This window comes from Mastigoproctus giganteus, chromosome 12 (assembly GCF_048544385.1).
Source record: "Mastigoproctus giganteus isolate SK-2022 chromosome 12, ASM4854438v1, whole genome shotgun sequence".
In the NCBI taxonomy this organism is placed as follows: Eukaryota; Metazoa; Arthropoda; class Arachnida; order Uropygi; family Thelyphonidae; genus Mastigoproctus; species Mastigoproctus giganteus.
Window position 1 is genome coordinate 79,733,264 of NC_143586.1, and position 18,338 is coordinate 79,751,601.

Genomic DNA, 18,338 nt, shown 5'->3' on the forward strand with positions numbered 1-18,338 from the left:
ATATTGCATCTATAAATGGAGTGTTTTCTGTGGTCGATTTGCTGGATGAAACACTAGAGTTTCTGTGGGGAACCATGTATCCCTCGCCTGAGACAGATTAACTTATACCACGTTGTGAAAAAAAGGCTTTTCCCTTTGTACACAAAGTCCTTGTATGTAGTCGCCAAAGCCATTATATGACAGTTGTGGCAGCTGTTAGTGGGTGTTTTAGGCGTATTAGCGACTTAGACCATATTGCGCCATATATTATGACTGTAAATGCGTGTGTTCTGTGGTCAATTTGCCTGTTTGCTGGATGAAGAAAGAACCTGAGTTTCTGAGAGAAAACACCATGCTACCCTCGATTGAGACCAACTAAGTAGTAGCGTTATTGGATCCCTCTACTCTACATTCCCTAACGATTTTTGGGTAGGACTTTGTACTATTTGAATGTGCTTTATATATTTTCATTATATACATATATACAACTCGCGGATTCCAGAATTGATTCAGTAAAATATCTAATAAACCTTATCTTAATGAAAAAGATTAGTAAGTACAGATAGTCAACTGTACAAAGTATTCGCAGCGCCTTTTTGACAATTTGGTGAAATGCTCATTTCTTTCGTGTATACTTAAGGGAAGGTTGTATATTTTGCGAAAAAATAAATTCCATCGAATATTTTCGAAAGAAGAGAGATATTTCTGGAACAGATGGCCGATTAACATATTGAGAGTGAAAATTTGGCTAAGTACAAGAAGAGGAAAAACAAACTATTCCGTTAAAATCTGTAGCTCACTTGCCAATGCGTTCTACATGTAACCATCTCAAACGGCGCTGCGGCCATATTGCTCGGTATATACTGTCTATAAATTGCGTATGTTCTGTGGTCGATTTTATTTTCTGTTTGCTGGACGAAAAACCTGAGTTTCCGGTAGATAAAGCCATGGTACCCTCGCTTGAGACCGACTAACTCAGCCACGTTGTGAAAAAGGCCCATAAAATGATATCATCGATGGAGAGAGAGAGAGAATTGCGTTGCTTAGGTGTCAGTATATTGAGTCAACAAATTGAGTGTCTTCTTCGATCCATTCCTGCTTTAGCGGTTAAAAATTCGATTTGCCATAATATTGAATTTGCTGACGACTTTTTTTAACTTGTTTGTAATAAATGAACACAAAATGCAATATAATGGGGGAGTATACTGAAGAGTTTAGTACAACATATACATACCTTGTATATATTGTACTAAACTCTTCTTATTGTACTTAACATATACATACATACATGCACAAAAAGATTTAATCGATCTGCTTAGTAAGTTATTTAACATGCTTTTAATAAGGATTTCGTATTTCAGACAGATAGAGTCATTTCTAGAAATGAAAACTAAGTGCATAGACATTTTATTATTAAAAATTGGAATAAATCTTTCTACTTTTAGCTTTATGATGGCTAATTCAGAATCATTCATTCCATTTATCCAACAGCCTCCGTATTCTATGGCTAATGTGATGATCTGTTTCTGATTTTGCTTGCTTTCTCCAATGATTCATCCATATTCTGTAAATCCTTCCATTTTTATCACGTCCGCCCCCACAGAATGCATTATCATGGTCAAAAATATCATGAAGTCCATCATACATTTGTAGATGGTATAATCTTTTTCCGTTTGATTGTTTCACCAGTTCTCTCTGTAAATGTTCTCTCTCACGTCGAGGCCTTGTGGGACTACATCTTATGTCCAATATAGTTTTGATAATTTCTTCCACCTGTGAAAAACAAATATATCAGAATAAAATTATCATTCGGATAACACCAAAAATTGAATATTCTGTTGTAGTCAAAAATAAAAATAAAAGAGAAACATTATATATACTTAATTTGTTTAGCGTTGAGTCTATTCATACATTTTTAAGGGAGCTGTTCCTAATGTAAACTGTCATCCGCAAATTAATCGAACAAAGAAACACAAATAATTGAATATCTTATTATAAATGAAATGAAGAATATATTACCAAACTTCTCTTTTTATAATAGGTACACCTGTGGACTTAGGTGAAATCTCAGCAAATTGAATGTGCAAATGTCTCTTTAATTAATAAAGTGGTTCCAAGGATGAATGGGGTAGTTAAATTCTATAAGTTTAGCCTCTATGGCCAGGGAAACTAGAATTCAAGATTAAGAAATTTTTGGAATTATGGAATCTGTCTTTGTATTAAAAAATCATCCGGATAGGAATAGAATTGTTTGAGAATCAGAGTGTGGGCTTATTCAAGGGAAGTCATATCTAACATGTTAAGATGAGATCGACATAAAGCAACTTGGTACAAATACTAATTTTGGCATAGTATATTTACAATTTTGTAAGGCTTTTCGTATCGTCCCACGTTAACCGCCTTCCTTATAAATTAGAAAAACGTGCCAGCAGCAGAAAGATGTTATGGCAAATAAAGGTTGGTTAAATGATAGGAGATAACAGGGCGGTTATTGCTCTGGATGAACGAGGGTTTTGAGTGGAGTTATGCAGGGTTTAATACTGGATCCCTCTTTTCTGTGATATTTATTAATAACATTGCTGAAGGCATAACATGTCAAAGTTTCCTAATAACATAAACGTTGGAAGAGTGGTAAACAACACTAATCAAGGTATGCTGCTGTAACGAGACCTAGGTAAATTATTCAATTAGTCTGAAAAATTGAAATTGAAGGACCATATCGAGAAATGTAAGGTATTTATTCGGATAATAGTTAGTAGTCCTAGATTATCTTATTAGTTTTAAGCAACAAACTTAAGACAGTTGAGAGAGAGAGAGAGAGAGAGAGAGAGAGAGAGAGAGAGAGAGAGAGAGAGAGACTTGAGTTTTGTGTGCTGCAGTCTCGAGACCAGACGTCTGCTTGGGATTATTGAGGAGTTTAAATCTTTGAAAGACTTTAGTAAATTTAATAATGGTATCTTTTTTCTTTCATAAGTAAATGGAACAAACTTGGAGACATGCACTTAAATTAAGAAAGGATAGTCGTAGAGTGGATATAAGAAAATTATATTTTTAGCCAAATGTTAGAATAAATTATTACTTAATTTTGTAACTGGAGGAGTTATATAAATTTAGAGAAGGGCTGGACAGACGCCTTCCTGGATGGAAACAAGTGACAGGCTGATGATAAAGAAGCCTGGCTTTTTTACATTGATTTGGCCTTGTTAATACTATTACTAATAATAAATCCAATACAAGTTCGGATTAATATGGCGCAGTGATATAAGAAAATTATGGTCTCGGTCACTGATCGTAGGCACTGCATAGAACTATGAATGCTGAGTCTCCTACCTTCATGTACTGGGTAATGTTTCGTGTACTTTATTGTGGGATTTTTTTAGAACCTGTCCTAACAGCTTCAAGATGATAATGCCCTGAGTTATTAAGCACGAGTTGTGGATTCATGGTTTGAGGATAATAGAATCAAATCAAGATAATGGCGTTACCATCACTGAGTCCGATCTCAATTCTGCAGCGTGTTTCTGGGATGAACTAGAAAATGGCGGATTCGCGCGCACTCAAGAAGACCATTTGTATTCCAATGAATTCTATAGAAAAACATTTCAATATACCATTTAAAGAAAGAAAGACATGCTATGCTACAGACTTTTAACCACAATAGTTTTCCAATTTGGGCAGTCTTTAAGGCTCGATATCAATTTTTTCAAAATATGTTGTCTTCTGAACTACATGTGTCCCCTTACTTTGAGTTTTATTTATTGCCAAAGCGGCAAATACGACAATGTTTACATCCATATCTATAAATCGCTTGTGTTCTGTAGTTGGTTTGTCTGGCCTTGCTGGATTAAAATTCCTAGTTTCCAGAAGGAAAATATTGTGGAATTCACTTCTTAGAACAAATAACTCGTTCACGGAGTGAATATACATACTCGTATTTTTATAAAGTAATATATACTTCAATATATTTAATCTAAAAGAAATAAAATACGAATAATAAAAATAAATAAATAACGCTTTGTACCTGAATTAGTGGGATGGTTTGTCCATATTTCGTTAAAAAAGTGATTCATGAAAACAACAAGTGCCCCCTCCCCAAAAAACCAAATGTGCCCGGGGGAAGGTTGCTACGCCTTTTAAGGGACATTGGGAATTGCCTTAAGCCTTTTTGTTATAGATTAAGCCATCAGTCGCTGTTGGTTATAAAGTGCCTAGTGACTGTGAAAAAATAAAATTATTTTTTGTAAATAAATATAAAATATTTATTTTATATTTATTACTGATTTTTATTTATTATGACTCGTATATATTTTGTATTTATAATCGATGCTAAAAGTATTGCATATTGTGTGATGCATTGGTAAATCAAAAGAACGAAGCGACGTGCCACTTTAAAACTGGCTCTCATTGCTTAAATATAGCAGAGAACATGCAAATCTACATGCGCACATAGTGATGCTTTGAAACCCTTCGTTACCGGCCTGAAGGATGTGTGAACGTGCAAAAGCAAAATTGGCTTCCGTTTCTAGTCTCTCTCTCTTACTTCTTTTTAGTGTTTATTATCAATGAAAAAGATAATAAATTTAATTTAAAAACTTTTCGTTGCCTGACGGTAGTTACCTCTTTGAGTAAATCCCACTTCAGCACACTGTGATCACTGCCACCTAGTGGTTCCTTTATCTGCAAATTCTTAATACACGAATGATCACTGCTGATAACCAGATCAAGAGTATTACTTTCTCTGGTTGCCTCTCGAACATGCTGCTGCAGAAAACAGTCATCCAATAAATCCACAAAAGTCTGACTAGTGTGTGAGTGACCAATCCACAAGTTCCAGTCAATATCTGGGAAGTTAAAATCCCCCATTATAAGACATTCTGATTTACTGGCCCACTCTATTTCTCTGTACAATTGTTCATTGTACTCATTCGAGTCATTAGGCCTATAACACACTCCTACTCTTATTTTTGCTTTTGCAGTGCTTATGTCACACCAAACTGACTCAACAGTGCACTGTCCATCTATATCAACTGGATGCACTTCTTTTGATTTTATGTTTTTCTTAATTAACAGCATAACACCTCCTCCCTTTCTGTCCTGTCTTTCCTTTCTGTACACATTGTACTCCCCAAATTCCAGTTCTGCATTCCTTATATCTTTGTGACACCACGTCTCTGCTATCCCAACAATATCCGCCTTTGATATCTTGACCAACACTTCAAATTCATCAAATTTATTTACTATACTTCTAGCATTGGTATACATGCAAGCATACATGCTCCTATGCCTATTCCTTGTTACCCTAACACATCCCATATACCCAACTATTCCAGGATGACTGCCATCCGTCCCTGAAACCCCCAACACCCCTCGCTCCAGGTCGCTTCTTATTCTAATAGAAGTTGTGCAAGAATCACCTTCACCTCTGCCTGCGGTTACTGTTAAACTATTAGTCTTTGTATCCCCCCAAGCTAGCAGTTTTCCGACCCACCTAACACTGCCTCGATAGCATCAGCAAATATTCTTGCACCCTTTCTATTTAAGTGTATCCCATCCCTGTAGAAGCAATCTCTCCTGTTAACAAGTACAGTCCAGGCTGAAAAAAATTCTACCCCTTGAGCCTTGCACAATCTTTCCAGGGCCGAATTGATCGACAAGGCTCTCATCATATACTCCCTCCTATCGTGTCTGGGCAGAATTGCAGACACTTTCAAATTCAACCCTAATTCTCGGCTTTTTTTCAACAGTGACCTGTACTTGTTGAGTAATTCTGCCGGTCTCCTACTCTTAATATCATTAGTGCCAACGTGTACAACTATATCACCTTTTGTGCCCTTGAAAGATGATATCCGCTCTACAACGTCATCAACCTTTGCCCCTGGCAGATATACCCTGGTCCTGTTCCACCTATCCTTTTTACATAGCATGTTCCCCGTTTCCCTGACAATAGAGTCACCAACAACTAATAGTTCCTGTGGGACCAGCGCATTCTGCCTTGGGGGTTGCCGCTGTGTTGCGTGATGACCAAGTGCAAGCTCTGGCGTTGATGTGGGCAGCTGAGAGCTTGATGGGCCCCTCAATTTATTTCCTTCGAGGGCATCCACCCTGTCCTTCAAACTCTCATATAGGCCCATAACAACGCTGAGTTGACGCCTGATTTCCTTACACTCCTTACATCGCGCACACACAAAGACATCCCCCATGGCAATATCATGTTCCGTTCCAGAGAGTTCGGCAAACATTTCACAAGTTGCACATTTTTTTTAGGCTGTGATGCGTTGGAGAATCGCCCCCCTCAGTTCTCCCCCGAGTCACAACACTCCTGCCACTTTGTGCCCGTTGCTTTGCTGCTCTAGTTCGGGGCATGGTAGTTTAAATTAATAAAATCAATAAATTAAATGTCAGTAGTATTTGAATAGAAACTATGAAATAGAAACAGTGAAGCGTATTACTATATAATTATGCGTTAGAGCTACCTCAATTAAAAAATTTGAATTCCCTACAAAAACTTTGAATTCCCTATATACAAAAACAATGGCTACAAAAATCGAGCAAAAATAACGGTTTTACCTATCGTAAGTAAAATCCACAAAAACTCTTTATCTAAATTAAAATAAAAAATAACCAGCGTAACTATAACTATATGACTACGTATTAAGTACAATATAAAATAACAATCATGTAAGGGGTAAAGGAAAGGGTTTTTGCTTCCGTAAAGGGGAGTACAGTGGTCTCAGACAGTTTTTAAATTCTGTACAGTGGGATCGACTGACGATGTTACAAACAGTAAATTCTAAGTGGGAAGCATTCAAGGAATTAATCGTGGAAGCTACTAAAAGGTTCATACCGATGAAGAAATATTGTTCAAGGTTTAGGCCTAAATGGTTATCAAATGAACTAATGAGACTCGTGACAGAGAAGAAAAATGCATGGGATGCATATAAATTATCAGGCGACGCAGAAGCCTGTAGCAGATATAAGCTAGTCTGTAATCAGGTCACAAAGGAGGTTCGGCAGGCAAAGGCGGATTACGAGAAATCTTTGGCAAAAGATGCTAAGAAAAACAGCAAGGATTTCTTTACTTATATAAACTCTAAAAGGAAGGGGCTGAATATGATTGGTCCACTTGACATCGATGGTTCGACTGTTGATGATCCTGCTCAGATAGCAAACAAACTGAATGAGTATTTTGCATCTACATTCACACGTGAGGAATCATTACAGTTTGAAAATGGAAGAAGGTTATCAAATTGTAGCAGTGTGCTTAATGATTTTGTAATAACTGAGAGCAAAGTGGAGGAGAAATTGTTGAAGTTAAACATAAGAAAGGCACCTGGGGCGGATGGGATCTATCCAGTTATATTAAAGGAGGCGGCAAAGCAACTAAGCAAACCCTTAGCCATAATTATGAGAGCATCCTTGGATTCAGGGGAGGTTCCCACGGACTGGAGATGTGCAAATGTATCCCCAATTCACAAAGGAGGTTCGAAGGGTGACACGAATAATTACAGACCAGTTAGTTTAACTTCTGTTCCGGATAAAATAATGGAGTCACTGGTTAAAGACGCATTGCAGGATCATCTAGACAAGACTGCAGCAATAATTCAGACACAGCATGGGTTTGTTAAGGGAAAGTCTTGTCTGACAAATTTGATTGGTTATTATGATGTGGTCACAAAGGAACTGGATGCAAAAAATAATTTTGATATCATATACTTGGATTTCAGGAAAGCTTTTGACACTGTTGCGCATGGAAGACTACTGTACAAATTGGAGCAGAATGGTATTAAGGGTAAGTTGCTACAATGGATAAAAGGATGGTTAAGTGGGAGAAGACAGAGGGTGGTAATCAATGGGTGCTGCTCTTCGTGGACTAATGTTATTAGTGGAGTCTCACAGGGTTCGGTGTTGGATCCACTGTTGTTTTGTATATTTATCAATGATATTGATGAAGGTATATCAGGCTTAATGTCGAAGTTTGCAGATGACACGAAGGTTGGCAGGGTTGTTAATGACAGTAATGGCAGTGTGCTACTGCAACAGGATCTAGATAATTTGGGCAGATGGGCTAAGAAGTGGCAACTGAAGTTTAACCTTGACAAATGCAAAGTACTGCATATGGGTAGAAGTAACCCCAGAGAAACGTACCAACTGTGTGGTACTACACTTAAGGTGGTAGAAAATGAAAAAGACCTGGGAGTAATTGTGCAGTCAGATATGAAGTTTTCTGAGCAATGTAGCCAGGCTGCTAGGGCAGGTCATGGGGTTTTGTCAATGATATATAGGAATTTTGCTAGCAGGGAAAAGGAGGTGATTGTCCCTCTGTATAAGGCAATGGTCAGGCCACGCCTTGAGTACTGCGTACAGGTCTGGAGGCCTCATTTTAGGAAGGATGTAGATTTGCTTGAGCGTGTACAGAGAAGAGCAACACGATTGGTGAGGGGAATGAAGGGATCCTCTTACCAAGAGAGGCTTAAGTTCTGCAAATTGCAGTGGCTGGAGACTAGGCACCTGCGCGGTGATCTGATTGAGGTCTATAAGGCCTTGAATGGGTTGAGCACGCTGAATTCTGATGGGATCCTCCCACTTGTTCAGAATACGAACCTACGGGGACATAAGTTCAAATTAAGAAAGGATAGATGTAGAATAGATGTGCGGAAATTTGCCTTTAGCCAGCGGGTGGTTAATTGCTGGAACAAACTTCCATCTGTCGTTGTGGAAGTTGATAGGTTAAATAAATTCAAGGAGGAACTGGACAGGCAATTGGAGGGTATGGTGTGATTTTTTTTTTTTTTTTTTTTTTGGCTGATGCTGCATAAGCTCCTACACTTGCTTTCTTGCATCAAGTGCCACTGCTACTACTATTTGAAATTAAACGATACGCAAAGCTCTAACTGATTTAAATATTGCAGAAAAGTAATGTTCTAATAAAAAAAATAAAAAATAAATAAATTTCGCCAATGGCTGCTACTGTTAAGACTTAATTGTGGCATACTTTATCAAGCTCTTGCAACACTTCGCTTTCCTTTTGGTTCTCTTCATTCGTTATTCTCCGAATATCATGTTTCATTTCCTTCATTTGAATTATTTCGAGAGGTTCTATTTCTTCATCATAGTGCATGAAGGGAGGTTTCTGAAGGTAGTCTTCTTTATCTTTCTTGCCACGTAAATAAAGGTACCCTATAAGAATATATACAAAGTTTAACAGGGAATGTTTAATAAAGGTAGCTTACGAAACAGAAATTTAAATAAATTTCCTAAAGAGTATTTTCTCTTGAAATAAAAATCTGTATATATGCTAATATCAATATTTATTTATCAGTTACTTATACACTGCACACTCCAACTGAAATGTATGAAAAATACAGTTAAAAGGAATTGAAGTAGAAACACAAATAACAAAAGAAGCAGATCAATAAAAGTGCTACATCTACTAATGAATTATACTACATTTGAAATGAGAGATCAACAAAAGGATCGATGTTGTAATTATTAAAATCTTAAAATATTAAAGTGTCCATAATCAGTTTTTAAATGAGTATTATTGCTAGGAGCGTTGAGGGAAGGGCAGAGAGGATTTTCTTCCGGGCCCAGTTGTGGAGGGTCCGTGTCCCCTACGAGGAATTACAATGAATATATATATAGACAACTATTATTTAATTCAGTCTGATAATTTTGGATATATTTTGTACAAAAATACTATGCAAGCCGAAAACCTTAATCCCTCATCTTTTTCCCACTAGACCTTAACATTTGTGGATATCTTCGAATATTACAGTCGGATTACCAGTTTTATACTGGTTAAGAATTATACAATCATTACATAAAGTAAATAAGTCAGCACATAATTAATACATTGTAGTCATATTGTTTCGCAGGAAGTTTTTTTAAAAACAAATTTTCTATCTGGAAGTGCGGTGAGTTGTTGAGGTCCAAGTATTTTGCAGCAGTACGTTAAAAGGAAACATAATAAAGATGAAGAAAGCACATATCCTTTCATAAAAGCAAAAATGACCAAAAATAATAATGAACAAAATGCTAAAATTGAAAGCTTACCTGGCAATTCTAAAGTATCACATTCACAAACCGCAAGAAGACCTGGACGTGAAGAAAGAGGAATTTTATCGGAGTAAGGATTGTAAGGAGAACCAATTCCATCACGATGGGGCAAGCTATAGCCATTTAATTGTTGGTTTTTATTTTCGATATCATCAGGAATAATCAGAACTTCTGAATCCTCAGTCTCATTGCACCGATGAGAATCGGAATTTTCGGAGTGAGAACAATCTGCACAGAAATATAGAAAAATAAAAAAAAAAGAAGAAATTTAATGAAGTTTAGTTCGTTAGGTAAATCTGGATCATCGGTGAGTATTCTCATCGATATTTTTATTTTATTTTATTAGCAGCACTTTTTTAAGTTTTCCTATGAAGTTGTATTTAACTGTCTATATTTGAGACTAATTAATAAATTTTTTCTTTGTACTTTCGGCCACAGAGAATCAGAGGAGTTTACCATTAAAAAAAAGCTAACGATATTATCGTATTTTGCACGCATTCTGTGGTATCATCTGGTTTCGAATACGCGGTACGGGTAACTTCTGGCACATTGACCGCTTGGCTACAGTCTATTCAAAAATTAAAAGAAAAAAAAAGAAAAATGATGGTGAGTAAAAAAGTTGACGTGGCATTTTTGCAGTAATATATATTATTTACACTATTTTTGCTCATAAAAAGCATTTTAATTGAGATTCCAGACCATTGATATATATATATATATACACTGTCCTACCATTAATATCCGGACACCCCTCCATGGATACAACACGTCACAGAACCTGCTATAAACATGCACACAGGGCTTCAAACAGACAATTCCAAAAGTGGACATACATCTTAAGATGACACGTTCAACAGAATTACTTCAACAAGTCAACAGAATTACTTCAACAAGTCAACAGAATTGATCACCTCAACAAATGCTAGATGCCGATTATCATGGTGTAAGGAGCGAGAATCCTGGACTGTAGAGCAGTGGAAAAAAATCCTGTGGACAGACGAGTCGAGATTCGCACTACCAGTCTGATGGCCGTTCCTGGATGTGTGGCGAATGCCAGGGGAACAGTTCCTTCCTGATTGTATCCTGGTATGGGGCTCCTTTCATGGTTTGACTTGGGCCCATTAGTCGTTATCGACAAAACCATGAATGCTGTGCAATACCAGGACAACCTGGACAATTATGTACTTCCAACATTATGGCAATACTTCGGGGAAGGCCCATACCTGTATCAGCAAGACAACGCGCCATGCCATACTGCTCGGGTCATAACAGAGTGGTTTGAGGACATGGGTGTGGAACAGTTGGCGTAGCCAGCCCAGAGTGCTGATTTGAACCATATCGAACATCTTTGGGATGTATTGGATCGTCGGTTACGTACACGTCGAGATCGCCCAAAGAACAAGGCCAAACTGGTGGCTGCGTTAAAGGCCGAGTGGAGGAACATATCACATGACATTTATAAAAGCTGGTTGAGAGTATGCCGCGAAGATTGAAGGCCGTCATAAAAGCAAAAGGCTTCAGCACAAAATATTAAACGACACAATAAAAGCTCTTTTTTTTTATCTGAAGGCAGGTGTCCGGATATTAATGGTAGGGCAGTGTATATATCAATGGTCTGGAAGGGCTTTGGGTTCCAATCCCAGTTTACTGTAAGTACCAAACGTAAAATTTCGGTCACATATCAAAATTTAAATGGGAGACACCAAAATTTAAAATAGTTAATTAATAATAGTAAAACAGTTATTGGGACTACAGAAACGGGTATGCATGAGACATTCATTTCGTATGGCTATCTGTCAGTCCAAAGCCCCTGGCTAGGTATCGGAGAAATGGCCATGTGGATGTATGTAATTTTTTAATTTCCTCCCTAACCCTATTGTATTCCTTTATTATTGTTTCTTCAGCATGTTCTTTAGCTATAAGATCATACAAATTAAAAATTTAGTATTTAACTAGTAAAATTAGGATTTATCATTAATTATAATAATGTTATTATTTTTAATGCTAGCTACTGCTAGCACACCATTGCTAGTCAGCACCATTAGGACTTAATGCCTGAAAAGCCTTCCATGAAAATTATAAATACACCAGCAAAAAACGAGGATCCAAAAATAAATAGGATCATGCTCTAAGAAAAACAATGTGCGTATAATATTTAATTGATAACTATTACAAAAGCATTAACGCATCATATGTACAGCACCAATCTGAAAATTAACAGTTTATTCCTTTATAGCATATGAAACATAAAATAAACAATAAAGTTTATATGGTATGTTTATATAAAGGTTTACCCTTCTTTGAGGGTTTCAATTTTTGCTGTGAGCAAGAAAATTTTTACAATTGACAACTAATAAATATTAACTTAAATGAATGAATTTAAATCGATACAATTTAGCTTAATCTGTTAGGATAATAAATAGATACTAAGATGAGTTCAATATTTTGAAAATATCTATCTTTTGTAAGCAGTCAGTTGCAACTTTGGAGAACAAATTAACAGAGAAGGTGATTGGCTGTTTAAGCATGAATGACGCTTACAGCTAAAGCAGATTCTGAAGGTTTTGCTGTTATGGAAATTTGAAATCGCAGTTTACCTAATAAATAATAAAATAAAATTTCAGCTTTTACTCTGGACGGCCACATATGGTCGAAGGAGGTTTAGATTACTCTGTATAGTATAAATATCATGGAACGATCAGTCGTTGTTATAATACCTCCGTCCCTGAAATCATGATTAGATATTTGCGGAATAGAGCTCAACCCTTTAAGAAACTGGACTTATCACAAGGCCACGGTTGGTTAATTTCAAGTCAAGACAGCTAAGGTCACGAGGTATCATTATGTTATCTCGTTGAATTTCTTATGTTCTCTGGCAGGTTTTCCTGTTTGCTGGACATAAAAAAAAAAAAAAAACGGCCAAGAATCACCAAGTTGATCACGTAGTCAAAAAATAAAGGTCAATAAAAGTTTGTTCTATATAGGTGAGACTAAAACCCAGATCTGTTCAACAGGGTAGGGCAGGATAATGATTATAACCACTATACCAATCGCAATGATCACAAGATATATGGTGTTTCACTGATAATTTTCAAAATCGAAAGTAGACCTGACTAATTCTGAATAGGAAATATAGTTTTTGCAAGCAAGAGAAGAAAACTGGTATTCTAGGCCATCGTATTTCACATATGAAGATTATTGAATGTCCCGCAGATCTGAGCGTCTTTCTGTCAATGAACCACTTCTGTTATAAAGCTATTTTGAAATTATGTAGTTATCTGGTTCAAGGCCTCATGGTACATGGAAAACCTACCCTTTATCCTGAGAGTGTACAATATTCAACAGATCCATAAATCCAAAGTTTAGAATATTATTTCAGAGAAATCTAGGTTGGAAAAGAAAATACTAATAGCATTCAATGGAACATTGATCTTCCGAAATGATAATTGTCCCTATTAGCAGGAAATAATAGGCAATATCACCTCCAGTGATGGTGCCAGTTTTATTTCGGTTTATTTAATATCAGTTAAAATAAATTAAAAAAATAAAGCATATTTAACTTAAACCTAATAAGAAGACTGGACTCGCTTTCTTTTGTCATTACCAGATGACAAAACGCGAAATATGAAATGTTTTTATTGTTCTGTAGGATGAGTGACATAATTGATCGTCAAGATACGGTACAGTAAGTTGTATTTGCCTCTGGATCGATTGTAGTCTTGTGGTTGATGTAGACAGCCAGTCATACGCACATTGCCAGCCATTTCCAACTATCAACGTTGGTGACTGATATACGATTGTAAAAGAAAAGCTCAATAAAATTGTAAACTATAATGGCCATAGTGATTATGAACGAAAATTTAATATTTATATATTCAGCTTTTACACTGTAGTTTATTTGTGCCACAAGATAGTATTCCTCATTATTGGAATTCAATTATTTTTTTCAAGTCTTTAAAAATACCTGTACCGTAGTCTTTTTGTCTTATTTTTTATGAAAAACCCAACACGAAAGGTATTAGAATCTACATATACTGCAGTTATAGTTCAGACACAGCATGGGTTTGTTAAGGGGAAATTTTGTCTGACCAGTAAAACAATATTTGATTGGATACTATGATGTGATCACAAAAGAACTGGAAACAAAAAAACAATTTTGATATGATACACTTGGATTTCAGGAAAGCTTTTGATACTGATGCACATAAAAGACTGCTGTACAAATTGGAGCAGTATGGCATTAAGGGAAAATTGCTGCTATGGATAAACGGACGGTTGAGTGGGAGAAGACAAAGTGGTAATCAATGGATATTTCTCTTCGTGGAGTAACGTTGATAGTGGAGTTTCCCAGGGTCGGTGTTGGACCCATTGTTGTTTTGTTTATTTATCAACGATATTGATGAAGATATATCAGGCTTAATGTCCAAGTTTGCAGATGATATAAAGGTCGGCAGGATTATTAGTGACAGTATGCTACTGCAACAGGATTTAGAAAATTTGGGCCTTTGGACTGAGAAGTGGCAATATTTTAACATTGACATTGACAAATGAAAAGTACTGCATATGGGTAGCAGTAACCCCAGAGTAACATACCAACAGTGCGGTACTATGCTCAGGATAGTGGAGAATGAAAAAGATCCGGGGGAGGGTAATTGTGCAGTCAGATATGAAGTTTTCAAAGCAGTGCAGACAGGCTGCCAGAGCAGCTCATGGGATGTTGTCAATAATATACAGGAACTTTACTAGTAGGAACAAGAAGGTGATTATTCCTTTGTATAAAGCAATGGCAAGGCCACACCTTGAGTACTGCGTACAGGTCTGGAGGCCTCATTTTAGGAAGGATGTGGAGTTACTGGAACGAGTACAGAGAAGGGCAACGAAATTGGTAAGCGGAACAAAGAGGGGTTATCTTAGCAAGAAAGGTTTCTGTACTGCAAATTGCAGCACCTGGAGACTAGGCACCTGCGAGGTCATCTGAGTGAAGTGTTTAAAGCATTGAATGGTTTGAGCAAACTCAATGCTGATGGGATTCTTCCTTTTGCTCAGATTACGCTCTTTCTTGATGGAATATAAATTCAAATTGAGGAAAGACAGTTGCAAAATAGATGTGCGGAAATTTGCGTTTAGCCAGAGAATGGTTGATTGCTAGAACAAATTTCCATCTGACGTTGTGGAAGTTGATAGCTTAAATAAATTCAAGGAAGAACTGGACAAACTTTTACAGCGAATGCATAGGTGACATGGGATTTTTTTGGCTGCTGCTGCACAAGCTTGCTTTCTTGCATTACGTGCAACTACTAATGCTAATAGTAATAATTGCTACCGAGCGTGGATTGAAGGTTGAGAAGTTGAATGTAGATATTTGTTGGTACAATACTTGAATTTTTGTAAATTGTAATTTTTAGGAAATACGTGTGGAGGGAGGTTTTTCCTGAAAACCGAAGTTGAAGGGGTTAACGATAAAGAAGAAAAGTTGGTTCTGTGAACTGAAGTTCGACAGTAAAAGGATGCTTACTGGTTGCGGCATGTGTTCGGACTGGTTTGGAAGAGAAAGAGGGAATTATAGATCCTAATTCAGAAGAACGGTGCCATGGAAGTATCTATTGAACAGGCATTCAGCAAAAACAGAACGTCTATGAGACAGAGAGTGGAAAGACTGTAAGAGATGGGTCATTAATTAACCTAACTGCCGCCTTTTGAATGGAGTCTAGTAGTCTGAGAGAGGTTATGGGATCACCGCCCCAGGTGTGGGAACAATATTCCATGGTAGGGTTGATTTGGCACTTGTACGGAGTGAGTAGCTGTTTAGAACAAAGACAATGCCAAGAGCGAAAGGTTAGCCCAGAGTTTTAGGTGCAGAGGAAGCAATGTTTCTAATGTGCTTATTCCAAGAGTGATTATAAGACGGGTAATCCCTAATAGAGATATCTGATTTCGTCTAGAAATCTGAGTGTTATTGAAGATCAATATAGGAACAGAAAAATCCTTTTTGCGAGATATAGGACAGACTGAGTTTTAGAAGAATTGAAATTAACTAATATATCTTTGCCCATTGAAGGATTACCTTTCAGCATTTAACGAATTGGTAGCAGATATTCAACGAATTGAAGCTGTTTTTTAGGGCAAGGTTTTTCATACTGGAAGGTGGAATGCAATGTGCTATCATCAGCAAAACTATGGATAGGATTTCCAGTCAATGAAAGAAGGAGGAAAATATACAGGAGGAAAAGAGTGAGAGAAAGAACTGAACTTTGGGGAAACATCAACATTAATGGAGAAGTTAAAAAACACAAGTTGAATGTAATCACCCACAGTGAGCGGTCAGAGAGAAAACTGGATGCCCATTACTGAAGAAAACGGTCTGTGATCCATAAGGTGGAAGCTTATTTAGACCTTTATGCAAAACTCGATCAAAATCCTTTGAAATGTCAAGAATAACTGCTTGCGTTTCAGCATACTTTTCCATTGAATTTGTCCATAGATGGATAACATAAGCCAGTATATCACTAGCGGATCGATGATCAGGAGGAAGGTTTCTAGATAGTTTTTAGGAGTTGGTGGCTAATAGATTTCTCAATTATTTAGAAAGAGTAGAAGTAAGTGCAATAGAATAGATAATTGGATGGGAGGAATTTTTCACCTTTTTTAGGAACTGTTTGGATATGAGCAAATTTCCAAGCAGAAGGAAAAACTCCTATGGAATAAGAAAGTGTAAAAAAAAGCGACACAACAGGAATAAGCTTAACAGCACAGATTTTGAGAAAAAAGTGGAGAAATACCATCAGCACCTGTTGCTTTCTTGGCATCAAGGTTGTGAAAATTCTTTTTGACGGAAGACAAGAGGAGGCATTGATTGGAGTGTACTGGGAATGGTAAGAAGTGGTTTAAAAACGTTGCCAATACAAGAGTTAGAAGAAAAGTAGGATGCAAGCAGCAGCTTTTTCTTTAGCTGAGGTGGCAATAGAAACATTAGGTTTTAACAGAGGTGAGCGAGTATAGATGGGCAAAAGTAGCGGCCAGTAGCTTCGGCAAGAGACTAGAACGTGCGACTACCGTTTGGACAAGAAGCAAGTTTCCTACTCTTAGTCTGTTCAAAATATACTTTGAACAGACTAAAATATACTACACCAAAGCTCGCAACAATTGTACAATTATTAATCAATTGTTGCGAGCTTTGGTGTAGACAGAAAATGAACCTTGGGATTTGGATACAAGCCAATTGCGATATGCCACATTCTCGTTTTGAACACCCTTAGGACATTTGTTGGAAAACCAAGATTTAGAGAATGGATGAGATGACCACGAGGGGAAAAACTCCATTGGAGAAAAGACCATCATTAAGTTGTGATCTGCGCCGAAAAGACCACTCACTTTGACCGTGTGCTTGGAAGGATTGCTTGAGATAAAAAAATCAATAGTAGTAGTAGTAGTAGTAGTAGTAGTAGTGTTGGCTGTGCGGTTAGGATTTTAGGGTAAAAGTCTGCCATTCATATCGCATCACGTCATTCATTCTGTTGTAAAATTTTATGAAATTCCAAAAGTATTATCATTGAAAATTTTAAGAATGATGTTAACTGCTGGTTTGCGGAGCACGAGACAACAATTTTTTGACATTACAAAAACGAAGAGCTTATTTTAAATCTGACTTTCCATTTTTATACTAAAAAATCGATTATCCAAACAAATGGATCACATGAACAGGTCAATCTTCCGTTTATTCCAATCTTATTGTACAGTCCACAAAAAAATACAAAATCAACATAATAGTCTCTTATAAAAAAGAGTCATGAAATAAACTTACTCGGTTGAGGCTGCGTGCTCTCCCGTGTTTGTCTGTTTAGTAAAATTTGTTTCATTTTTGAAATTTCTTCCGAGGCTGCTGTCGTTTCTGTTAAAAGGAACAACCAGACCAGAGGGCTGATTTTAAACCAAAGCTTCATTTCTTCGATTAATAAGATGCTAATTCATAGAGTCATCTAGAAATAATCATACACATAATCACTAATGCATCAGTTATGTACAATGGTGATGCAGCTATCACGTTAACTAATTTCCCTAAACACTTGATTGAGAAATTGTGCAGAGATTACGTAGTAAAGAACCTTCCTTGTCTATTAGAACTTCTGCCTTTCATACAAGTATTTCAAACTTCTGTAATGAGATACCCTAGTGAGTAAAGTCCGAAAGAAGATGAGAGCAATTCGATGATTGAAGAATTTTTTTCTTACTTTTTTTGAAGACGCTCACACTCATCTTTCATTATTTGTACATCGCTATACATCTGCCAAAGTGCCTGATGTAAA

The 18,338-nt window shown here is 36.8% G+C and overlaps 1 protein-coding gene across 1 annotated transcript; it reads right to left on the reverse strand.

Moving 5' to 3' along the window:
* Window positions 1-1,446: 1,446 nt before the first annotated feature.
* On the reverse strand, window positions 1,447-17,982 carry LOC150077220 (uncharacterized). Its single transcript, XM_090385817.1, has 4 exons — window positions 17,837-17,982; window positions 10,033-10,263; window positions 8,972-9,156; window positions 1,447-1,752 (listed from the first exon to the last, which is right to left on the reverse strand). The coding sequence occupies exons 1-4, from the start codon at window positions 17,973-17,975 to the stop codon at window positions 1,447-1,449; spliced, it is 861 nt and encodes a 286-aa protein (XP_090241943.1). The 5' UTR covers window positions 17,976-17,982.
* Between the last annotated feature and the right edge of the window lie 356 nt (window positions 17,983-18,338).

What these genes read in the sequence shown, in the direction of transcription:
- LOC150077220 (XM_090385817.1), bottom strand. Translation starts at nt 17,975, where the DNA reads ATGAAGCTTTGGTTTAAAATCAGCCCTCTGGTCTGGTTGTTCCTTTTA. An exon ending in GAGCACGCAGCCTCAACCGA is followed by an intron (nt 10,264 to 17,836) that starts GTAAGTTTATTT and finishes ATTTCTGTGCAG; the next exon opens with ATTGTTCTCACTCCGAAAAT. An exon ending in TGATACTTTAGAATTGCCAG is followed by an intron (nt 9,157 to 10,032) that starts GTAAGCTTTCAA and finishes ATATTCTTATAG; the next exon opens with GGTACCTTTATTTACGTGGC.